This window comes from Callithrix jacchus, chromosome 22, assembly GCF_049354715.1.
Source record: "Callithrix jacchus isolate 240 chromosome 22, calJac240_pri, whole genome shotgun sequence".
NCBI lineage: Eukaryota > Metazoa > Chordata > Mammalia > Primates > Cebidae > Callithrix > Callithrix jacchus.
The window spans coordinates 17,210,121-17,226,966 of NC_133523.1; the positions used below are offsets into that span (position 1 = coordinate 17,210,121).

At 52.7% G+C, this 16,846-nt stretch overlaps 1 protein-coding gene and 1 pseudogene across 2 annotated transcripts in view; one reads left to right on the forward strand and one right to left on the reverse strand.

The window, feature by feature from the left end:
* ELL (elongation factor for RNA polymerase II) overlaps positions 1 to 16,593 on the reverse strand; it is a 69,742-nt gene extending 53,149 nt beyond the window's left edge. For both annotated transcript variants that reach the window (XM_035286400.3, XM_035286399.3), the window contains exon 1: positions 16,445 to 16,593. In XM_035286400.3, coding sequence (XP_035142291.2) covers positions 16,445 to 16,579 — 135 coding nt within the window. In that variant the 5' untranslated portion in view covers positions 16,580 to 16,593. The remainder of the gene's footprint in view (positions 1 to 16,444) is intronic.
* On the forward strand, positions 5,937 to 6,827 carry LOC103793015 (RNA-binding protein PNO1 pseudogene; annotated as a pseudogene).
* Positions 16,594 to 16,846: the final 253 nt, after the last annotated feature.

Consider the following 16,846-nt stretch of genomic DNA (forward strand, 5'->3'; position numbering starts at 1 on the left):
AATTCTTTGTCCTAAGGATGCTGTGGCCAGTCACACCCTCCCACGGGTGAGGGCACCCGGCAGTAAGCCCCAGCCGATGCCATTACTCATCCCACTTCCCAGGCAGGCAGGAAGGCAGGTGTGCCAAGCACTAGGTAGAGCCATAGCGCCTGTGTCACACGCACACGTGCACTCTTCATCTCATCCAGAGTTTCTTACTTTTTGGTGCTTCAAGAGCCCTCCGTAACTCGGGCTCTTCACTATGAGCCACGGGCAGAGCGTTGGGGTTTCTGTGACAGGAAATGGCTGGGCCAGGAAATGGAGCGATGTGTGCTTGACACCCTCCAAGCTGCTTTAAGACACAGCTCCCTGAACCCCCGAACACCCCATGGACAGGAAAGCAAAGTAAGGAGAGTGAATGTGCATGGCAGGAGGGGCTGCAGGCACTGACCTGACCTCCCACCACCAGGATGACCCCATGCTGCAGAGGGAGAAACTAAGGCCCTGAGGGTGGCACCACTGTACGGTCAGGTGCCCCCACCCTGTGTCCTCCTCACATGCCACCCAGCACACATGTGGTCAACACCAGTCAGGTGAAAGATACAGCCTGGGCCCCATGCTGGCCCTCAGCTACCCTTGGGACAACAGTTTCACACCCAGCAACTCTGTGCCTAGGCCCACTGACCCAGCCTCCCTCCAAGCCCTGGATGCCCATGTGTGCCCAGGCTGCTGCCCCTGGGGCCCAGGCCACACCACAGGCAATAGCTGGGTCTGCAGCCTGGCTTGGAACCAGCCCCAGAACAGTCAACGTGGAGACAGCCCTGCTGGCACCGCCCCAGGCCTGGGCCCTGTATCCCGCACCCTCCAGCGACCTGCCTGGAAGGTCCTGCCTGGGCCACCTTCCAGGGGCACCTGCTCCTAAGCCACCTTCCACAGTGGAGGGACAGCTATGCTGCTTCAGAGCAGACCGTGTCAAGTTACCATCTCACCCAGGAGAAAGGGATCCCAAGCTCCTGTGCCTTTGGGGTGCAGCATCAATCCAGATTTCTGCTCAGCTGGGTGCTATGGCTCACACCTGTAATCCCAGCACACTGGAAGGCCAAGGCAGGAAGATCATTTGAGGCCAGGGGTTTGAGACCAGCCTGAGCAACACAGGGAAACTCTGTCTCCACCTAAATAAAAAACTAGCCAGAGGTGGTATATCTATAGTCCCAGCTATTTGGGAAGCTGAGGTACGAGGATCACTTGAGCCCAGGGGCAAAGGCTGCAGTGAGCTATGATCACACCATTGCACTCCAGCCTAGGTGACAGAGCGAGACCCCGTCTGAAAAAAAAACAAAACAAAAGGAGACTTCTGCTCAACAGTATGTGAGCCTCACCTTGCACACCTAGGAGCTTGTTACCTTTCTCAGCTTAGAGATTAGAGGGAACCCTCCCCACAGAGATGCTATGATCAGAGGGCCAGGGACCCTGTCTCATTGATCCTACACTCTAGGCCAGACATCACCTCAGAATCCTTCTCAACACAGCTCTACCTCCTATCTACAAGGACTGGGCCACAAGATGGAAATGATTCCACATCATGGAGTCATGTGGCTCCAGGCACATGGCCCTCAACCAGTGGGACCCTGTGCACAGGTAAGACAGCCAGGGCAGCCTGGAGATAAACTGGACACAGGCCGCCAGCACTGGCTGTCCCCTCCCACTTGCCAGATCTTGTGTGAGCTGAGCACATTTCACTGGAACAAGCAGGCGTCTATGAGCATCCAACTCCAAAAATAGTGCCACCAGGAGAGGAAGGAACACACTCTTCTAGCTGCACCCGGTCCCTGCCCTCAGACACCTCCCTGCATGGTTTGTGCCTGGCCTACGGCAGTTCAAGGGTCACACCCAACTCTGAAGAGGGAGAGATAACATCCCCAGATAAGGAGTGAAAACAGGCCAAGTCTGCTGCCAGAGCCCAGCCACAGACCCACAGTCCCTTGGCAGAGAACTGCCCAGGAAATCTTCCGGAGTCTTTCAGGCCACTGGTATCTAACAAAGAATCTAATCTGCACATGGCACTTGACCCAAGCTAACAAAGTTCTGGAAGGGTCTCCAGGCCTCCCCAGCCCGGAGTGAGCTTGCTCCTGTGGAGGGAGATGCCTGCCTGCTCATGCCCACCACCTCTGCACACCAGGCCAGTCTAAAGCCACCATGATCTGGCTGTTCCTGGTTTACGGTGCACCTCCCTGCTGCAAGGAAGTGGGCCATGTGAGGGCAGGGGCTTCCTACTGGAGAAACACTCCCAGGGGCAGCTGAACCCTCACTGGGTGCAAGCCCTCTGTGTAGGAGACACCAGCCCCGCTGCACAAGCGTGCAACTGAGGCTCAGGGACTGCATTCAGAGTCCAGCTAGCCTCAGAAACAGGTTCTGCAGTCCCCAACACCCATCTGGAGGCAGATGCCTGACCTCCAACGTCCAACTGCATCCCCAGAGATGAGGAGGATGCAGGAGTCTGTGGCTGCCTCCATGCGGCAGCTGCTCCCAACTCCACAAGGGACACACAGGCCAGCTCTTCCCATCCAGGCTGCGCATGACTGTGTTTTGTTTTCAATTCCAAAGGTCACATACAGGTCACAAATAAAGAGGCTGGTTCCCACTGGAAGCTATGTCAGGTTTGATGCAATCCCTGAGAAAAACTCCCAGAAAACCCAGAAACTCCCACATAGGCTGAGAAACATTTTGAGTCTGCATGAGATCAAAACAGGAGTCACAGCTGGGCACGGTGGCTCACACCTGTAATCCTAGCACTTTGGAGGCTAAGGCAGGAGGATCACTTGAGGCCAGGAGTTACAGACTGTAGTGAGCTATGATCACACTCCACTCCAGCCTGTGCAACACAGCAAGACCCTCTCTCTAAAAATTCAAATAAAATAAAATACAAAACAGGAGCCAGCAACCAGGAGGGTTGCCTGTCCCAGAATGGATGCCCTCAGGTTCAAGGTTTGACACCATCTGCACTAACTGTGTGACCTCAAGTTAGCCAGTATCTTCTAGATGTCCCATTAGTGAAGTAAAGGGGCCAGAACAAAAGGACTCTCCAAAGTGTCAACTGGCCCTGGCCAACATCAAGGCTTCACAGGACTGCTTGGCACTGCACAGGCCTGAGCCTGGCCCCAGGACAGTGGCTCCACTAACACACCAAGTCTTCCTGCCACACCCTAGACCAGGGGCCAGCAAGCTTCTTCCACAAAGGGCCATGGTCAGTATTTCAGGCTTTGCGAGTTAAGATAGTTGCAGCCCTGGCTGCCATCACAGGGCAAGAGCAGCCATAAATGACAGGTAAGTTTCAGGGCTGAGTAACCCGATTAAAAAAAAAAGGCAGGTAAGCAAGTAGGCAGCTATGTCCCAATAAAACTTTATTTACAAACACAGGTGGCGGGCCAGACCTGGCCCTTGGGCCACAGTTTACCAACACGCTGCAGTCTCTAAGGCTGCTGCTGAAAAAGATCACACCACAGCTCGCTTTGTCCATGTCCTAACAAGGCAGCAAGCATACCAGAAGGCTTGGTTGTGGGGACAGACAACCATGGCAGTGACCCTAGGCAGAAGCTACAGGCCTCAGTATCCTTGAGGACACGAAAAGAGGCCCTGTGAGTCACCACTACCACTAATTCCATGGGGAAACAGAGCAAACATGAGGTGGACTCAGCCCAGGTTCCCCTCAGGATCTCGGGAACAACATTTCAGAGAAGCTGTGAGCAGCAGGCACCCACCAGGGCCCTTCCCCACAGCAGCCAGGTTGGAGGTCCTGTGAACCAGGCTGCCCTGATGCAATTAAGCAGGCATTCCTATCACCACAGTGCCCCACTGAGACCCTCAGGCCACTCCCTCCAGATGTAGGAGACTACAAGACCCGTAGCAGGAAGCTGAATGTCCCCCCAAAAGTCACTGTTTCCTAAAAGGAGGAAAGGAAAACGGAACTTCCCAACCCAGTTTACCCCGCTCAGGCCTGTGGGAGATGAGGCCACCCCAAGCCCTTTGGGTTCTTGGGGGTGTGACCCTCCCAAAGGAAGGGCAACAAGACAGGGTGGCCCCTTGGCCCACAGGCCCCTCCAATCAGCCTACCCTGGATGGAGGGGCCCGACCTCATGTCTCCAGGGTTAGCACAGATGGAGATATGGGGGCCAAAGCGTTCACATGCACGTGTACGCACGCGCGCACGCGCACACACTCCCCTCCACACCTAGAGGCCTGGGCTCCTTCTGGAATTAGGTGGACTGCACCTGCCCACAGGATTCTAAGAAAATTCTGCTCCTCCTCTTCCTTCCCATCCACCTTCAGCAAATGCCTCAGGGCCAAGCTAAAGGTAAGAGCTAGACCCCCACTCAGCCAGCACCCCGCAGTGGGCTGTACCTGACCTGCAGAGCCTCCAGGCCACTTCTTACCTGGAAGAAAGTTCATTTTCCACAACAGCTACCTCTTAATCTAAAAAGGACACAAAGGGCTAAAACTAGAGATTCTGTACCCATCTAAGCTCTTTCTTTGCCCAGAAAAGGCCCCGAAGCCTCAGTACCTGCAGGGCTCAGATGTGCTGCCAGTGAGAAGCTCAACTGCCCTGGCCAGCCTCACCCACGGCCCTTCCTAACCCTCACTGTTTACAGAAACCTATATCCCAGCCAGGTACGGTGGCCCATGCCTGTAATCCCAGCACTGTGGGAGGCCCAGGTGGGTAGATCACTTGAGACCAGGAATTCAAGGCCAAACTAGCCAACATGGTGAAACCCCGTCTCTACTGAAAATACAAAAAACTTAGCTGGGCGTCGTGGCACACACCTGTAATCTCAGCTACTTGGGAGACTGAAGCATGAGAATCGCTAGAACCTGGAAGTTAGAGGTTGCAGTGAGCCAAGATCGCACCACTGTACTCCAGCCTGGGTGACACAGCAAGGACCCATTTCAAAAACAAGAGAGAGAGAGAGAAATGCACATCCCAACAGGCCAGGCAACCGCACACTGGCTTTGGAGGGCACAGAACCACTGTCATCTCCACTCAGCCCCAGCTTCTCTCACTGCAGTGCCACACTGGGCTCTCCCTGTCCCTTTCTCTCACCTGGGCCCAGGTGATCCTGCTCAAGACCTTCCTCTGTCACCTGCAACCAGGTGATTCCTGAGTCCATCCAGGGGCATCAGAGGCCCTGCAGACCCTATCTCTCACAGAACAGTCACACACATGAGGGTATTTAAATGACTCTGAGACCACCCCACAACCCATTAATATGGCTACCATTAAAAAATAACCAGTGGGGGGCAAGGATGTGGCGAAACCACAAACAACCTTTGTGCACTGTTGATGGGAATGTAAAATGCTGCAGCCGCTGTGGAGAACAATCTGGTAAATCCTCAAAAATTAAACACAGAGTCCAGATGCGGTGGCTCAAGCTTGTAACCCCAGCACTTTGGGAGGCCAAGGTGCGCAGATCACCTTAGGTAAGGAGTTCGAAACCAGCCTGGCCAACATGGTGAAACCCCGTCTCTACCAAAAATACAAAAATTAGCTGGGCATGGTGGTGCGCGCCTGTAGTCCCAGCTACTTGGGAGGCTGAGGCAGGAGAATTGCTTGAACCCAGGAGGCGGAGGTTGCAGTGATCCGAGATTGTCCCATTGCAGTCTAGTCTGGGTAACAACAGCGAAACTCCGTCTCAAAAAAAAAAATACAAAATTTAGCCAGGCGTGGTGGCATGCGCCTGTAGTCCCAGCTACTAGGGAGGCTGAGGCAGAAAAATCACTTGAACCCAGGAGATGGAGGTTGCAATGAGCTGAGATTGCGCCACTGCACTCCAGCCTGGAGACAGAGCAAGACTCCGTCTCAAAAAAAAAAAAAAACAAACCTGGAGGAGGCAGAGGTTGCAGTGAGCCAAGATCGTGCCACTGCACTCTAGTCTGGGCGACAGAGCAAGACTCCATCAAAAAAAAAAAAAAAAAAAAACTCTAAGAGCAGAGTTACAGGAGAAGCTATTTTAAATTTTGGAGGGCTGATCCGAAATGGAAGCACAGAGTGCCGGGACAGAGGAGGGCTTTACCCAGGTCACCTGCTAGGGTGGCCGGCGGGTGAAACAGCGGCAGGCTGAACAGCCGTCCGAAGCAGGAGAGGGCGGGGATGCAGGCCTTATGGACACAGAAGAGGCCAGGCCGACGAAGAGGCCCGGTTTCCCGCCCCTCTGCGGTGACGGGCTCCTGAGTGCGAAAGAAGAAACAAGGAAAATTCCAGTCCCAGCTAACAGATACACACCATTAAAAGAAAACTGGACGAAGCTATTTACTCCTATTGTGGAACATTTGGGACTTCAGATACGCTTTAACTTGAAATCAAGGACTTGCACGGAAACCCGGGATGTTAGTGCTCCGGCAAAGCAGCTGATTTTGTGAAAGCCTTTATTCTTGGCTTCCAGGTGGAGGATGCACTTGCCCTCCTCAGGGTGGATGGCCTCTTCCTAGAGTCTTTTCAAATTACAGATCTTAAACCCTTAAAGGGAGACCATCTATCCAGGGCAACAGGAAGAATTGCTGGCGAAGGAGGAAAAACCAAATTCACCATAGAGAATGTGACACGGCCGTGGATAGTTTTGGCTGATGGGAAAGTTCACATCCTTGGCTCCTTCCAAAACATCAAGATGGCAAGAACTGCCATTTGCAACCTAATCTTGGGGAATCCTGCCAAGGTTTATGGCAATATTCGAGCTGTGGCTATCAGATCAGCAGATGGACTCTGATTTCAAGTCGGAGACTCTGTACCTTGCCTTTGGACCCTGTAGAAGAGTACCTTACGAGTGGCCACAAGAAACCATCTGAAGAATTGCAGTCATTTGAAGCCTCCATCCTTTCTTCCGTTCTCAGCCAGAAGCATAAGCAGAAAAGAAAGGTTTAAGAGCATTCACACTGAATAGGTTTTAGGATAATTTAAATATCAAAAATTGATGATAATATTATACCTACACAGTAGACGTAATTTATCATTTCTTTGAAATCACATGTAGCAGATTGCATAGTTTATAATCCTCTTGGAAACTCCTTGTTTAAACAGCTCTATGTGAATTTATACTTTTATAAATTCTTAACTTCATAAACATTTATAAACATTTCTTCTTTATAAATTGTGATTTAATAGATTATCTTAGAAAAAAACTCTCTGAACGATGACCGCTCCTTAACACTGGGTGATGTGAATAATTTTCTGTGGGGGGACGGGCTGGAGTGCAGTGATGCAATCTTAGCTCACAGCAACCTCTACCTCATGGGTTCAAGTGATCCTCCTACCTTAGCCTCCCTAGTAGATGGGACTACAGGCATTCACCACCACACCCAGCTAATTTTTTGTAGAGATAGAGTTTCACATGTTGGCCAGGCTGGTCTCGAACTCCTGACCTTAAGGGATCTTCCTGCCTCAGCCTCCCAAAGTGCTGGGATTACAGGCATGAGCCACCGTTCCCAGCCTCAATTTGCGAATATCTGAGCGGTCATAAGCAGTTGTTTTGGCTGTATTATACTGTATGAGTCAGTAAGAGCTCATCTTGGAACCTGTTTTGCAGTTTTGAAAACTGAAGAACTACATCACAGGGTTGATGTGAATAAAGTTTTATTTTTAAAATGAGCATTTAAAGAAAGTATACATAACCGATGTTGGATATACAGACGCTTCTCAACTTACGATGGGTTTGTGTCCAGATAAGCCCACTGTGAGTTGAAAATACCAAAAGTTGAACATCATAGCTTAGCCTACCCTAAAAGTGCTCTGAACACTACATTAGCCTACAGTTGGGCAAAACTGTCTAATACAAAGCCTATTTATAATAGTGTTGAATATCTCATGAAATTTCTGAAGATTACACTTTAAGTGAAAAACAGAATGGCTGTGTGGGTACTTGAGGTATGGCTTCCACTGAATCATTCTAAAATTGAAAACTAAGTTAGAACCGTCCTAAGTCTGTTTCCTCTAAGTAGTAAAGGTGAAGTGATAAAAGAATGTTTTTCTCATGCAAAAAACTATGTTCTATAAATGCTGTTCTAGGCCGGGCGCGGTGGCTCACGCCTGTAATCCCAGCACTTTGGGAGGTCGAGGCGGGTGGATCACGAGGTCAAGAGATCGAGACCATCCTGGTCACCACTGTGAAACCCCGTCTCTACTAAAAATACAAAAAATTAGCTAGGCATGGTGGCTCGTGCCTGTAATCCCAGCTACTCAGGAGGCTGAGGCAGGAGAATTGCCTGAACCCAGGAGGCGGAGGTTGCGGTGAGCTGAGATCGCGCCATTGCACTCCAGCCTGGGTAACAGGAGCGAAACTCCGTCTCAAAAAAATAAATAAATAAAAATAAATAAATGCTGTTCTATAAAGGCAGAAATGATTCTGCCTGTTTAAATAGTATATGACTATTTTATGCATTGTAAAACGGAAGCAACTTAATTAAACGTGACTTTGATTAAAAATAAATAAATAAATAAATTTTGGAGGGCTTTGCTTTCCCGGGTCATTTCTGGGTGGATGAGGAAAGCAGCTGACGCCTCCTGCATAGCCAGGGAGAATGAGCCTAACCTCCAGGACATCACCTTCACCTGGGGAAACTGAGGCTAACGGAGGGTGCCAGCAGCCTGCAGCCCCAAGTTGTCAGTGGGAGCAGCTGCACCAATGTGCCTGATTCCCCAATATGCAGTTCTCAGCATCCTTCAAGGGAGATGCCTCCTTGTGAAAACATTTTCACCAAGTATATAAAAAGGGCAGCGACAACAGCCTCTCATGAAGAGCTGAGGCACCCGATGGGCCTAAGGGAAGGACAGGGGTGTTAGATTGGTGCATACACTTGCTGTCTCCCCATCTGAAGACCAGTGAGAAGGACTTACCACAGCCCTCCATCACCAGCAGCTCAATTTCTCCAAGGGGGAGCAAGCCAAGGCAGGCTGAGCCACCTTCCCTGGCCTCAAAATTGCAGCCTCATGCTTCAGGCTCCACTCACAGACACACAGGCATGCCGGGCCGTGGCCTGTGCTAGGTCACCTCACCTCAGCGCTCTGTGTAGCCTCATTATGGGACAGTGGACTGACCTGCATGCACGCAAGGCCTGCAGCATCCAGGCATCCCCAGAACCAAGCAGTGCCAGGAACACGAGAATGCGTGGAGAATACTGTCCAGTCAGGCTCCACAGTGCGCAGAAGGTGCAGCCATTAAAACGTAAAGTGTTCAGGGAAGAAGAGACACAAAATCATAAATCAAGCCACTATGACAACACAGCACACCCAGGCGAGACAGAGGAGGCTGCAAAGGTGTCAACATCGATTGCCTGGAGCGATGAGAACAGACTTGCTACTTTTAGGTACTTTGCAGGCTTTCTACCCTGAATTATACTGCTCATATAGTAAAAAGGAAAAAAAACTTCACAGGTCACTTTTAAAACAGGAGTTCAGTGATTCGAACTCAAAGCCCTATCCCTTGAGAGGGTTGCAAGAGTCACAAACACGTCTGCTGGCCTGGCTGCCTCAGCCAGCACTCCACTTGGCCGGGAAGGTCCAGCTCTGGAGGATATAATTAGCATCAGACTCCAGGGCCCACTGCCAGGTCAGATGGAGGTGGGAGGTCTCTAGTACGCTTTTATCCGGGAGAAACAGTCTCCCTGTGGATGGTTATTTGGACACCAGCTTTTTTCATTAAAAAGCAAAGTGACAAAATAACCACATGTCATGACCATCTCTGTCATTCACTGCACCTGCAGGTCAGAGGCCATTTGGATGCATTGTTCTACATGTCCCTTTGGACTCTGTGGCTGACTACATAGGTGAGATTGAAGACAAGAGATTCAGAGACCCAGGAGAAAATGTGACATCTTAATTCATCAAGGCAGGCCGGGCGCGGTGGCTCACGCCTATAATCCCAGCACTTTGGGAGGCCGAGGCGGGTGGATCACGAAGTCAAGAGATCGAGACCATCCTGGTCAACAAGGTGAAACTCCGTCTCTACTAAAAATATAAAAATTAGCTGGGCATGGTGGCGCGTGCCTGTAGCCCCAGCTACTCAGGAGGCTGAGGCAGGAGAATCGCTTGAACCCAGGAGGTGGAGGTTGCGGTGAGCCGAGGTTGCGGTGAACTGAGATCGCACCATTGCACTCCAGCCTGGGTAACAAGAGCGAAACTCCCTCTCAAAAAAAAAAAAAAAAAAAAAAATATTCATCAAGGCAAAAAGCAAATGGGGAACAAGGCCCTAAAACAAAAGGACACAGTTCGGGCACAGTGGCTCACACCTGTAATCCCAGCACCTTGGCAGGCCAAGGCGGGTAGATCACAAAATCAGGAGATCAAAACCATCCTGGCCAACATGGTGAAACCCCATCTCTACTAAAAATACAAAAATTAGCTGAGTGTGGTGGCACAAGCCTATAATCCCAGCTACTCAGGAGGCTGAGGCAGGAAAATCGCTTGAACCTGGGAGGTGGAGATTGAAGTGAGCCAAGATTGTGCCACTGAACTCCAGCCTGGCAACAGAGACTCCATCTCAAAAAAAACACAAAGGATATAAAAGAGGCCAACCCCCAAAGGCACAGTACCAATCACAAGTCTGTGCCCTGCCAGGTGGTGTCAAACAAGGCTGATACCCCAAGAAGCAGACCTCTGAAAACCAGGGTCTCCTCCCTGGTTAGCTGCTTCAAGCCCAGGGCTACGTGGAGCAGAGAAGCAATCCTGTTTGTCAGGCTGGCGGGCTCCTCCCTCAAGGTCTCCTAGGCGGGATGTCACAATCTGGGTGTGATGTCAAAACTGCTTCAAAGGTGACGAACTCTGGCCTTGGCCATGAGTCAACAGCGGGGTGGGTTTCCGAATGAGCACCGCCTGCTGTTTACACACAGTCACAGCCCCAACAACCAGATGGAAGCACATACAAGGGTCACCGTGCTGAGGGCGGAGCTCAGTCCCTCACACAAACTCTTGCCTGCTTCCTCCGGAGACCATCAGCTGGGGCCCACAGACTCAAGCTAGCTTGTCCTCTTCTAGCACCTTCTTGGAGAACCCACCCAGAACCATCAAATCCTCACCTTGAAACACACAGACCAACCATACCCCAGTGCAGCAGTGGGCCACTCCTGATGCCCCCTGGCAGCCCACCTGCTCCGTCCGGCCCATCCAGTAGCCACAACCCTTCAGAGGTGGCAGAGCCCAGGCCATGACACCTGGGTTCTGGGTTCTTAGCTACTTCCCCGCTGGGAGATCCTGCCTGTCGATTCAGCCTCCTCCCAAGTCTCCACCCATCTCCTCACCTGAGAAATGAGAACTGCTCCCACCACACAGAAGACAAGGAATAAAATGAAGTAACGTGGGATGCACACCCAGCACTGGCTGGGGGAGTGGATGTAGGTGCCCATCACCTTTCCACTTTCCAGCACAGCCAGCAACTGGAGGAATCTGCTCACTCACATCACCAACGTTCGGGCCTCTTGGGACACAGAATGTTGGCATTTAAGTGGGGCTCAGAACCCCAGTGTGACTCCCCTTCAGAACAGTGTCCCCTTTACCTCAAGCCCCTACAACCTCAAACGAGAGCTTGACTCAACACCCAAGAGGCAGCATGGAGCAGTGAGGACAGCCAAGTGCCCTAGGACAGGTGATGCCACCCCTCAGAGCCTCGTCTGTCCCTGTCGTGAAGGAGGACCATAAACTTGCTCTCCTGCAAGCTGGCCAAGATGATGTGCACCCATGGGAAGGGATGGGGGTCTAGTCCAGCACCAAGAGGGGCAGCACTAGCACTAGGTCCTAAAGGCTTTCTCTGAAAAGCAGACAGGGCTGGCAAGAAGCTGCCCTGCTCAAAACCAAGGGGGGTGCCCAGTGGGAAGGGAAAACAAGTCAGGCCTCTTGGGCCCTGCTATCTGAATAGATTGCAGGCTAAAGTAAGGCTCCTCCTGCCACAGGTGCCCAGGATGACATCCACGCAGACCACCCACTTAGCAGGAGAGAGTAGCCTGCAGCACAGTTCCAGGGCCACCCAAAAGAGCCAAGTACTGGTTGCAGGCCTGAGGCCCAGCACCCCTCTACCTCCACTCCCTTTACACCCTTCCCTGGGACAGCATGCCAGCTGTGCCTGTGACCCTTCCGCCAGCAGACTGCAGCTCTGTGTCACCTGCTGGAAGCAGCTATGACCACCTCACCATCACTAATGTTGACCGCCGGCGAGTTCCTCTTGCTAATTTCTGTGCCATCCTCCCTGTTCATGAATTCTGTCTCCTGCCACTAGAATGTATTCCTGATACTAGCTCGTGATATGAGATCTATCTCAGTCACTGGTGGGTATCCTGCCCCCAAGCCATGGGCACTGACCAGAGGCTCAATCATACTGGCTTAGATGAGTGAGCCCGGAGTCTCCCACCGACTCTGCAAACCTCCAGGCAGGGACCAGCCCCCAGGAGCCAGCTCTGGGTATGTTCACTAAGGGCTCAAAGCACAAGAGGGGTCAGGGTTATGCTAGGGGTCAGACCCTCACACCCCCAAACGGAAGAGAATCTCAAACTCAGAAAGGGTCGGGCACCAGGACCCTCAAAGCCCTAAGAGAAGGATCGGGAACTTGAAAGAGCAGGTCAAATGCTGCTGACCCCAGTTCCAAGAAGGTTTTGGAGATGGGAGGGGTCAGGCACTCACCCACGGTCTCAAGAGGCAGGTAGAGCTGAGATTCAAATGGAGAGAGGCTCTAATCCCAGGCCTCATGAAGCTCTTCCTGGGACCTCAATTTTTTCTGAACAGTGTGTTCCTCTCCACCAAGGAGCTTGTAACCCAGGAGAGGTCACCCAGCAACAGCGCCCACCCAAACCCCTGATGATGAACTACAACCCAAGCGCTCCTGGGAGGGTCACTTCCTCAGAGCAGCCAGAGCTTACCTCTCCACAAGGTGAATGACGCTGTCCTGGAAGGAGGGGGTATGTCCATGCTTCCTCTCTCTCCTCTCCCAGAAATTACTCATCAGAGCAAACCAGGAGATCCACAAGAACAGCCACCTCACAACCCATGAAGGTTCTGTTTCATTTTGTTTTCTGACACAGTCTCCCACTGTCACCCAGGCTGGAGAGCAGTGGTACGAGCTCAGTTCACTGCAACCTCCGTCTCCCAGGTTGAAGTGATTCTCCTGCCTCAGTCTCTCAAGTAGCAGAGATTACAAGTGCACACCACCACGACTGGCTGATTTTTTTGTATTTTTAGTAGAGACAGGGTTTCACCATATTGGCCAGGCTGCTCTCAAACTCCTGACCTCAAGAGATCCTCCCGACTTGGGCTCTCTTTTTTTTGGCACATCACACAATTTGATTGTCTGTACCACCTCGGGCTCTCAAAGTGCTGGGATTACAGACGTGAGCCACCATGCCTGGCCATCCCACACAGGTTTTCATATTCAGAGAAAAACTGGGGCTGGTCAAGGTGGCTCATCCCTGTAATCACAGCACTTTGGGAGGCCAACACAGGAGGATCCCTTAAGCCCAGGAGTTCAAGACCAGGTTAGGCAACGGGGAACCCCATCTCTAAAATTTAAAAAAAAAAAATTTTTTTTAATTAAAAGAAAAAGAAAAAAACTGGACCAGACACAGTGGCTCATACCTGGAGTCCCGGCACTCTGGGCAGCTGAGGTGGGAAGATCACTTAAGCCCAGGAGTCTGAGGCTGCAGTGAGCTATGATCACACCACTGCACTCCAGCCTGGGCAACAGAGCAAGCCCCTGTCAAAAAAAAAAAAAAGAGAAAGAAAGAAGAAAATAAAGGAAAGAAAAGAGAAGAAAGATTAAGGTAGACTGACAAGTTAAAAAAAAAAAAAAGAAGCCAGGCCCGGTGGCTCACGCCTGTAATGCCAGCACTTTGGGAGGCCGAGGCAGGCAGATCACGAGGTCAAGAGATCGAGACCATCCTGGTCAACATGGTAAAACCCCGTCTCTACTAAAAATACAAAAATTAGCTGGACATGGTGGTGCGTGCCTGTAATCCCAGCTACTCAGGAGGCTGAGGCAGAACTGCCTGAACCCAGGAGGCAGAGGTTGCAGTGAGCCGAGATCGCGCCATTGCACTGCAGCCTGGGTAACAAGAGTGAAAGTCCGCCTCAAAAAAAAAAGAGAGAGAGAGAGGAGAGAGAGAGAGAAAAACTAGGCCAGGCACAATGGCTCACTCCTGTAATCCCAGCAATTTGGGAGGCCAAGGTGGGTGGATCACGAGGTCAAGAGATTGAGACCATCCTGGCCAACATGGTGAAACCCCGTCTCTACTAAAAATACAAAAATTAGCCAGGCATGGTGGCACGCACCTGTGGTCCCAGCTACTCAGGAGGCTGAGGCAGAAGAATCACTTGAACCCAGGAGGCGGCAGAGGTTGCAGTGAGCTGAGATTGTGCCACTGCACTCCAGCCTGACTCCATCTCAAAAAAAAAAAAGACAAAAGAAAGTTGCCGAGCCACTTAAATTACCAGACAGCTATTTGAGAAAAATCCAAGTTTGAATCACCCCAAAATATAATCCAGTCGGCCAAGTTGCTCTGGGTGGCTTGGAGAAGTTCTAGGGAGCCCCTCCTGGCTGGTCAACACACTGCCCTCCACAGCTGGGCTCTAAGCGAGAGGAGCTTAACAGTCCGCAGTTACCTTCACCCTATCATGAGGAAAACCCAGCTTAGAGGGGGGATGTAAGCAATACCCTAAAGTAAAAATAGCAGCGTGACAGCATGAGGTGGACACACAGGCAGACCTTCTGGACTAAAGCAAGGAAGGGCAGCATCAGAGAGAAGGCGGAGCTTCTGTCCCCAAAGCGCAGAAGACAGCGGTGACCAGGTACCAAGTCCATCGTAGTTACATGACTCACAAGCTCTCCCTCTGCTGTTTCCAGGAAAGCGTGCTTTCCTGCAGGACAAGTCAGAATCGCTCAGGGAAAAAGACCCAGGGCCAGAATTCTACCAGGAAGAGAGGCTCTGACTGGTCATGGGGCAGTGGCTGCTGTCGCTGCCACCATCTCCTCCTCACCTGCAGGGGCGCCTTAGCCTCATCTTGAGGAGTCTTTTTGACAAGGTGAGAACTTGCGCTTCCAAAAAAGATGAAATCTTCATTCTATGAAGGGGAAAACTGAGACACCGGGACAGGGAAGAAACTGCCCAAAGACAGGGGAAGCAGCATCGGACGGGTGGGCACCGGGAGAACGGTGGAAACGAAACAGGGGAAGAAATTCCCGGCTTAGCTAATGGAGCTGAACAAGTTTGGGGCAGGAAGAAAGCCACATTCCTTCCTAGTTAGTCTCCCTCCTCACCCGCCCGCGGCACCCCCCGCCATCCCCAGTATACACAAACACACACACATACAGGGAGAAGGGCTCTCTAAGCCTGAGACTGGACCAACCGCCACTCCCTTTAAGGCTATGAAGCCCCCCATCTCCAGAAAAGGAGTTACAAGGCTTCTAAACCACTTCCCCTGGGGACCTGACCACTGGTCATTTGCAACTTCTGACCCAGCACTGACTGAGGGATCCATGACGCAAACAGAAATGAAAAGGCAGGTTTCTGACCACGGCCCCAGATGCACCCCAAAGTCAGGACCAAGAGAAGATACACAGCAGCCTCCCCTCCCCACCACCGGCCAGGTGTCAAAACCGAAACGCCTCAAACTTCCCCCAGATGGGCCCAAATCGGCCTCTGAGAAGTTCCAGAGTCAGCAGCCAGGTGTGGTAGCTAGAGCTCCCTCCCGTGTGGCAGGGGTCCCCCTACATGTGCCCTGACGAAAACATCAGAGCCGCTCCCCAACAATTCCACTCTGTCCAGAGAGACAGGATCACCTGGGGGTAAGGGGAGCAGAGAGCTGGGGACAAGCTGTCAGTTTCTGCCCAAAACTCGTCGTTCCAGGAATCAAAGTGGCTCAACCTGAGGGGCTCCCTCGGAACGCGTCAAAGCCGGCCCCCAGGTGCAGACAGCCTCCCACCCAGACAGAACAGGCCCCCACAAGTACCCCGCCGACCCCACCTGCCAGGCACCCAGACGACCGCTGCTTCCCAGGACAGTCACCCCCACCAACGGCGCTGCCCGGGGCCCATATGAAAAAGCCCCCAGCTTCCTCCCATCACGGTGCCGGAACCGCGCGGCCCATCAGCCCCTCGCCCCGCCGCCAGGTGCGCACACTGGATCCTTCCCAGGTGGGGGGCGGGCCAGAAAGGCCCCGGACACCGCCAGGTGCGGACACCGACGCCCCCGGGGCCCGGCGCGCGAGTCTGGGCCGCTCAGCAGTCCCGGGCCGCCCGACTGTATCGTCTCCTGGTGCTGAGAAGAAACGCGTTCTCTCCGCTCCAGACCGGACGGGCGCCCACCCCACGCCCCGCCGGCCCAGGGACCGGTCAGAGCAGCGCCACAGAACCAGCGTCTCCAAGCCCGGACGCCTCAGTGAGGGGAGCGCGAGGCCGGCCCGCGCCCCGACGTCCCCGACCGGCTCGCCGGGCCCCATGCCGCTCACCTGTCTTGCGCTGTAGCTCTCGAAGGCCCTCAGGGCACTGTCGGTGAGCTTCACGTGGAACACTGACACCCTGCTGCCGTCGCTAACCCGCCCGCACGACAGCCCATAGCTCCTAGCCTCCTTCAACGCCGCCATCTTGCGACCATCTCTCCCCCGCGCCCCCTTCCCGGCTCTAGCGCCGCGGCGCCGGCCACGCCCCGCCCCGCCGCCCGCTGACGTGCTGCATTATTCATGAGACGCGGTTGGCCACACCCCCAAGTCCCGCGAAGCCAACAGTTGCCGCCACACCGCCAGGCAGAGCACTACATTATTCAGGAACGTCTCTGACCACGCCCCCTGCGGGCCCCGCAAGGCCCCATAGTCAACGCCCCAATGTGTTGCATATTCATGAGGCACTGACGG